General features: G+C 28.9%; 2 protein-coding genes across 2 annotated transcripts; both read right to left on the minus strand.

The window, feature by feature from the left end:
- Window positions 1-531: 531 nt before the first annotated feature.
- On the minus strand, window positions 532-1,950 carry LOC111687732 (ZZ-type zinc finger-containing protein 3). Its single transcript, XM_046953005.1, has 3 exons — window positions 1,544-1,950; window positions 668-1,479; window positions 532-601 (listed from the first exon to the last, which is right to left on the minus strand). Exons 1-3 carry the CDS (start codon window positions 1,802-1,804, stop codon window positions 559-561), a joined length of 1,116 nt encoding a protein of 371 aa, XP_046808961.1. The 5' UTR covers window positions 1,805-1,950; the 3' UTR covers window positions 532-558.
- Window positions 1,951-4,643: 2,693 nt separating this feature from the next.
- On the minus strand, window positions 4,644-5,557 carry LOC111687728 (39S ribosomal protein L17, mitochondrial). Its single transcript, XM_023450201.2, has 2 exons — window positions 5,240-5,557; window positions 4,644-5,174 (listed from the first exon to the last, which is right to left on the minus strand). The coding sequence occupies exons 1-2, from the start codon at window positions 5,435-5,437 to the stop codon at window positions 4,764-4,766; spliced, it is 609 nt and encodes a 202-aa protein (XP_023305969.2). The 5' UTR covers window positions 5,438-5,557; the 3' UTR covers window positions 4,644-4,763.
- Between the last annotated feature and the right edge of the window lie 1,974 nt (window positions 5,558-7,531).

Consider the following 7,531-nt stretch of genomic DNA (forward strand, 5'->3'; position numbering starts at 1 on the left):
TAAATTTCGTACTGACCATTTATTAAGATATAAAAATATATCTATACATAATATGAAAACCTGAAAAATCGTCTACAATTTTTATATTTATCGGTGCCGATATGGATTTGTGAACGTCAGTTTAAAAAAAATATAAAACATAATTTTTGTGAGATTGTTTTTTAAAGGGCTAATAAATGGGGCATATTATATATCATTGAAAAAGTATATCAAGCTTTTTGATATATTGTCAGGTTCGGTTAATAGAAAATATATTGCATAAACATACAAATACATATATATTTTAACTGCAAAATTACATATATCACAAGCTTCGTAAGTGGTACAAATTATTTCCAGATGGGAGAGTTTTGTATATTGTATAAATGCCATTAATACAATATACAAATTTTAATGTGATTTTAGAAGTCAAGTGTACAAAAGAAAATTTAATGAACTTACCAATTTCTCTAATTATGACGAAAAATTGAATAAAGTTAAGAATGTGTCATGAGTTTGGTGATTATGATAAGAAGTAATAAATCTTGAGTCTTGATTGTAGAAATTATTAATTGAACATTATTTAGTATAAAATTTTGTTTCTTGATTTCTTTTAATTAATCTATAAAAAATGTAAAAATTAGTAAACAATCTAAAAGAATTAACAAAGAAAATAAAAGATAATCACATTTCACTTTCAGCCACAACATCATGCGAAAAATGATCAAATTTTTGCTGCACCAGCTGATGAACTAAACAATCGGCACACAAATTTAAAGAACAATAACAGGTATTGCAACGCCATCGTAAGCGGGAGACCGCAGTTAATTGACAGGATTCACATTTGGCAGCCAAGGGATCAGGATTGTACCCTTCCGGCGTGGAAAGTTTTTCTTGTTTAATGATTTTCAATAATTTAACAATTTGTTGCTGCACATCCGTGTTAATGGGTTCTGCCTTAAGATCACTAATATTATCTAGAGATGTGGAACGTACTTTGGAATCATTGGAATTTGTATCTGTAGAGGGCATGTGTAAATCCTGCAAAAAGAAATCGTCTTCTGACATGTGTACAGGAACATTGTGTGAGGGGAAGAATGTGGAAGGACGGTAATAATGTTTTGATTTGGCATGACCCACACGCCGGTTTTTGGGTATACGTCCTGGTATAGGCATGCCAGCACTGTGTAGTTTTTGAAAATACTTTTGAACACGACTGGATACTTGTCGAGCAGTACGGTTTCCTAAAGCTTTGGCTATTTTAGTAAAACGATGCATTTCTATACGTTCTTCGGGATATTTGATTAATAGTTCTTCTAGACGTTTTTGCTCTTCCACTGTCCACAGTTGATTAAAGGTTTCCGGTTTAGTTTCATCCACTACACGGCCTCTATTAATTTGCACATCAGTTTTCTGTTCTGTAGAGGTGCTCAAGTTAGTTTCTTCTTTGATTTTTATTTCCTCAGGTGGCATATCATCATAATGAGATATTTCGGGTATCTGGCAATAAAAAAATGTTTCATATAGAAATGTGTTCTTTAAACTTCCGAAGATTTTTACTTACACTTGCAATGGTCATATAGTTAGGACTGATTATCTCTTCATTATTTTTAATTTTTGTAAGAAACAGTTCTGGGTCTTCCAGATAACGTTTTTTAGCCAAAGCCAATTCTTCAATGTGCTGTTGAACTCGGATTTTTTGAGCCTCTAAAACTGCAATGGTGCGCAACATATTTGTATAGTCGCGATTGCCTCTTAGAGCCAAATGATCACTTTCAAAATAAAAAACATTGCTCTCGGGTAGACTTTCATTATCACTTTCCATATTTGTTAGATTTTTATTGTTTAAGTTTAATTAATTTATTTTAAAAAGCAAATTAATTTCTTTTTTCACTATTAAAAAGACGCTTGTTTACCAGAGTCCTGTGCCGACAAATATTAATGGCGGTGGCAGTTTAAAATCGACTGTAAGCCGGCTAAGTTCTCAAAAATGCGCTTAATTTTAAAATTTTTAAAGATTTTAAATAATAACGGAATCCGAGAGACTTTTTAAGAGAGATTTTGTATATAATTCATAACAATAAAATAGAGCAAGCACAAAAGTTGTGCGAGAAATTATGCAGGGATGGAAAAAAAGTAAAAAATAATAATTTGATTAATTCATAAAATTTAAAAACTGATTACTGAAAACACAAAATATGGATTAATAATAATAGTAATAATAATAATAATAATAATAATAATAATAATAATAATAATAATAGGGTCATATCTCTTATATATCTTCCTGACGTTTATATTAAGAAATCTTCTTATTATCACCATGCTGTTTAACTATCACGGTCTCTTTTTTATCTTCTAGAGGTATTACTTGGTGGTTTCACCCTGGCCGCACAATGCCTCTAGAAGGAGGTATATTCCGCAATACGAATATGATTGTTGTCCAAATAACTTTGTTCTTCTAATCAAACGAATTCGTATCATTTTCGCATCTTCTCGTGTGGTGGGTTTAAACAAAGAATGTAGATTATCTTTGTCAGTAAAACCCGCTTTAAGAGTGTCATTTTCGGCTATGTCGAATCTTATATATCCATCAGCAAAACATACATATGTTGTAAAGAAGCAAATTTCGGCAGTGGTCATATACATGGACTTTGATCATTAGATTAATAAGAATGTTAGCGTGATTTTAGGAATATGAACTTCAATGAGGAATTGGGTCAATTGTGGACCAAGATCTCCATAATATAAATTATTTATTTTAATTCTACTATAATTCTATCATAATGCTAAACTTTTGGAATGATGTATTAACTATACATTTTTTGACGTATTATTAAGTCCGTAAAAACCGTTAAAATCAATTATTGAAGGTGACCTTATATGGGGGGGCAGAGTCAATTATGGCCTATAGAGATTTCAATTGATATTTTATAGCTACACTGGTAATTTTATGTTAGTTATGCACGTTAGTCATTTTCTGTAGGTGACCTTACCCACCGTGGTTAGTACCGGATCCAATTTAAAGAATATTATTTCTGTCTTTTTAGATTTTTACACACACACCACAACAAATTTTTTTGCAAATAAAAAGCAGAAAACAGTTTGGCGCCAAAAATTTTAAGCAGATTTTCATTTGGCAGTAGGTTTGAATTAGGCTCTCGTAAAAACATGAAAATATCTGAGGTGAAGCATGTACAACGTTGAGCAAAGTTTTACACCGAGCAAAATTCAATGAGCGGCTTATTATATAAAAGAAAACATGCTTAAATGAAAACAAATTAATTTTATATTGTAAAATTCCATAAATTTAGCGAATGTATTCTGTAAATTATATATAATATGCCAAAGTTGTAAGCCGTATTAAGCTGAAAGATTTTCGACGGCGGTGGTTTTGACATTTTGTTCGGCGGCTATGTTTAGTCGGTTTAAAGCCGAATATTTGGTGGCAAATTGGTACATTCATTTACAATAGCATGATAAACCAGCTGTTTTAAAGACAGAGTTGTTCTGCGTAAGCAAAAGTCAGATGTTTGAATATTGTGAGTGGTAAACTAAAAATACACGTAGAGAAAAGAAGTTATTTGTAATAAAAGTATTAATATTTTATATATTTTATCAAAAGAAAATGTAAAGGGAAATGGAAGATTTACAATAAAATTACTATAAAATTAACTATACAAGTTAAATTAATTTATAATATAATTTGTCGAAAATTTTCTACAAAAAGTTAAAATTATTAATTAATATTTCTATTATAATGTAAATTTCCTCCATTTAAGAAATTTCTTTAATCATTTGGCCCATAAGAGCTTTGATCAAAAATGAATAAATAAAAAATTATTTTCTATAAAATTAAAATTAATTAATTATTGAATTTGGATAAATTTATTCAATTTTTCTACAAAAAATTTTTGAAATTTTTCACAAAAAATATGACAGTTTTTCGAATCTTTTCTATAAGTAAAATTTATCGAAAATTTTCTATGACAAAGAAAATTTATCGAAAACTTTCTATACAAAAGAATATTTATCGAAAACTTTCTATACAAAAGAATATTTATTGAAAATTTTTAGAAAAACTTTCAAAAATTTTCCATGAAACAGAAAATTTATTTTATATAAAAAAGTGTAAAAAGAAAATTTATCTAAAATTTTCGATAAACAAACTTATCGAAATTTATTAAACATTTTTTTTATAAAAAGTAAATATATCGAAAATTTTCTCTAGAAAAGAAAAATTATTCAACTCTCTATACAAAAGAATGTTTATTGAAAATTTTCTTTATTTAAATTTTAATTTATCAAAAATTTTCTATAAAAATTATTTAACGAACATGCAAAAAAAAAATGTATCAAAAATTTTCTTTACAAAAAAAAAAAAAATTATCCAATTTTTTTTTTTTAAAGGGAATTTATCGAAAATTTTCTCTACAAACGAAAATTTGTAAAAAATTAAAAAAAAAATATCAATCGTTTTCTATAAAAATTTTCTAAAAGAAACGAAAAATATCGAAAATTTGCTATAAAACAAGAAATTTATGGAAAATCCTCTATGAAAAGTTTAAATTTTTTTTTTTAAAAGAAAATTTATCAAAAATTTTCGATAAAAGTAAAAAAATTATCGAAATTATTTCGAAAAAATTGCACTTAAAATAATGGTCTTCGTCTTCAATTTTTACACTTTATATTTCTTCCATTACACTCTCTTAACAAATAAAAATTTAAAGCTTTTCTTAAAGAAAAATAACTAAGAAATTACTAAAAAAATACAACACTCTGAACTATTCTTTCTTCTCTTCCACAACCGGCTTAGAATCTTTTATCTGTTCCTTTGGCGCCTCCTCAGAAGCATTAGCCATTTTCGTAGCTAAATCTGCCAATTTCTCACGTCTGTAATCTTTGCGAGCCTCATCCAATAGAACATTATGAATGAAATTACGATTTTGTGAGAAATCGGGTAATAGCGAAGGATAGGGATTGCCTCTCAATTCCAAAACAGCTTTTTGATAGTACATGCCTGGATAGTCACGGGGAGCCTTGTACATGCGTGTATAGGAAACGTTACTGTTTTCATAACGTGGTGCCAGAACTTTGAATAATTTATGAACCAATTGTTTTTCCAATAACCAAAAATCGGCCAACTCCATGGTGGCCTTATGGCGATCGCCATAACGTATGGCATCAGATATTAGCTGCAAAAAATAAATGAAAACATATGTATTATAAGATAACATCTTCTTTATGGTAATCTTCTTACCAGTTCCACATATCCTCTGGCCTCATCGGCACGATTGTGATACAATTCTATACGTTCATTTTTGACAAGAGCTGTTACTGTTTTTCTTAACTTCATTAGTCGTCCCTCGGGACCATCGGCATTTCTCAGGTTACGTTTTTTGGGTCTTACTGCAAAACGCAATTGTGACATTAATTTGGTCACTTCGGCTTGATTCATTTTTATAGTTTTATTTTAAGTTTTAAGTGAATTAGAAATAAAAATCTTTAAAAATTATTCTGCATTAAAATTTACGTAAACACATACAGCAAAATGACATTTAGCTCATGCGGTTAGTGTTGTAGTTTTTGGTGTTAAACAAATGATTACTTTGATGTTCAATGAATATATGTTTATAAATTCTGCATAACAATAAACTTACTATTGTTAATTTTTCTAAATATAATTTTTAATGAAACTAAAATATATTTGTCAATTTTTAATTATTTTTAAACAATTATTTATTAATGTATATATAAATACACTTTTTGCTTATTATAAACATAAAGGTGACTATGGTTACTTTTGCTATTGTGATTGTGTTGTTAATACTTTTAAAAGCTATAGTGAATTAAATTGTTATAAGTATTTGACAGTTAAATTTGAAAGTTTTCTTCAAAGAATATATTTTATATATTTAACTAATTAATTTAACTAAAAAATATATTTTACAACTTCTTTTTAACATGTTATTGGATTTCGACTTTTTCGCCAAAAAGTTGATTCTGAGAAAGTTGTAGAAGTCGGATTTTTGTCAACTTTTTTCCGTTTCATAATATCTTTTAAAGTTTTTAGATTTATGAATGAAAAAAGAAAGTTTGAGAATTTTATTTTTTGCTACTATCCACTAGAGTTCTATAGTTGAAACGAAAAGTCGACTTTTCGACTTTTTTCATTTAGTTAGACTCTAAATATTTTATAAATAGTCGACTCTTCTATTTTTTTTGACTTTTCGACTTTTTTCTACTTTTCGCCTTTTTCCGACTTTTTGACTATTTTCGACTTCTTTCGACTTTTTTCCGACAATTTTCGAGTTTTTCCGACTATTTTAGAGTTTTTGACTTTTTTCCACTTTTTTAAAATATTCGACTACTTTTGAGATGTTTCTACAATATTCGAGTTTTCGACCTTTTCTGACTTTTCGACTTTTTACGACTTTTCGACTTATCCACCTTTTTCGACTTTACGACTTTTTTCGACTTTCAGATTTTTCGACTTTTATTAACAAAGTTGACTTTTCGACCTTTTTCACAGACGATAGTAGAGTTATCGACTTTTTTAGAACAAAATAGTCGACTTCGACTCTTTTTCGTCAAAAAGTTGATTATTTCGATTATTCGAAAGTCGATTTATAGAACCCTACTATCCACTCTAGTTTATCTGATACTAAATAATACAACCATGTTTACTTTAACTATTGTGTTGATATATCTACACTATTGTGAATGATGTACTTGTTATTCTTGTCAGAAATTTACCGTTAGCTGTAAAACTCTTTGTTTACCAAAGAAAATTGTGTTAATTTTGTGAATTGTGTGTTAATTTTAGTACAATTGTTATGAAATTGTGGAAAATTGTATTAAATAGTGTTGAAAACAAATATGTGAGAGTGTTGTATTCAACTGTGATAGAAATATATTAGAAACGTGAAGGAAATAAAAAAACTACATTGAGGTGAGTTTTCAATTGCTTCTATTAATGCATCTATTGAACAAATGAAAATCTTTTGCCTTTGCCTGTGGGTGTAAAGCCAACATTTATTGTATTAAAGGAATGTTGTTGTGTGGAGAGTTCAAATGTGGTTTATACATCTGTCACTAGGTAGTTTCGGAACAAAGTTCCAATTGTCGTGGAAAGGCAGCCGCTTTGGAATGTTTTATTGTTTTAAATGCTTTCAACTTAGCGACAGCTTTATCAATTCGAATCAATTCTTTTTTAGTTGATATGTCTGTCACTGACAATCTCTGGCCGCGTGTGCATGAGGTGCTCCGGAGCGATGTTCCAAGTGTCGTGGGGAAGTATTATAATTGGTGCTATTGCTATGCAGCCGCTCCGGAATGATTTATTTTCTAACACGTTAAACTTAGCGACAGCTGTATCAATTTTAATACTCCAGGGAATAATTTAAATAATCACAGAACTCTCTGCAACATATTGAAACAAATCTTAACTATTTCTGACATAAGTTGGTAATGAGAACTGTAGAAATGTTGAAGTAGCTGCCAGAGCAAGTCAGTCGAATATGTTTCAATATGCAAAACAAGTTTCAAAGTT

Source organism: Lucilia cuprina, chromosome 5 (assembly GCF_022045245.1).
Source record: "Lucilia cuprina isolate Lc7/37 chromosome 5, ASM2204524v1, whole genome shotgun sequence".
Taxonomy (NCBI): Eukaryota; Metazoa; Arthropoda; class Insecta; order Diptera; family Calliphoridae; genus Lucilia; species Lucilia cuprina.

Bases quoted from the DNA above. Each gene is read 5' to 3' on its own strand.
- LOC111687728 (XM_023450201.2), bottom strand. From the start codon at position 5,437: ATGAATCAAGCCGAAGTGACCAAATTAATGTCACAATTGCGTTTTGCA. The intron at 5,175-5,239 runs GTAAGAAGATTA...TATTTTTTGCAG, and splicing joins CCAGAGGATATGTGGAACTG to CTAATATCTGATGCCATACG.
- LOC111687732 (XM_046953005.1), bottom strand. From the start codon at position 1,804: ATGGAAAGTGATAATGAAAGTCTACCCGAGAGCAATGTTTTTTATTTT. The intron at 1,480-1,543 runs GTAAGTAAAAAT...TTTTATTGCCAG, and splicing joins ACTATATGACCATTGCAAGT to ATACCCGAAATATCTCATTA. The intron at 602-667 runs GTGATTATCTTT...CATTTTTTATAG, and splicing joins GTTGTGGCTGAAAGTGAAAT to ATTAATTAAAAGAAATCAAG.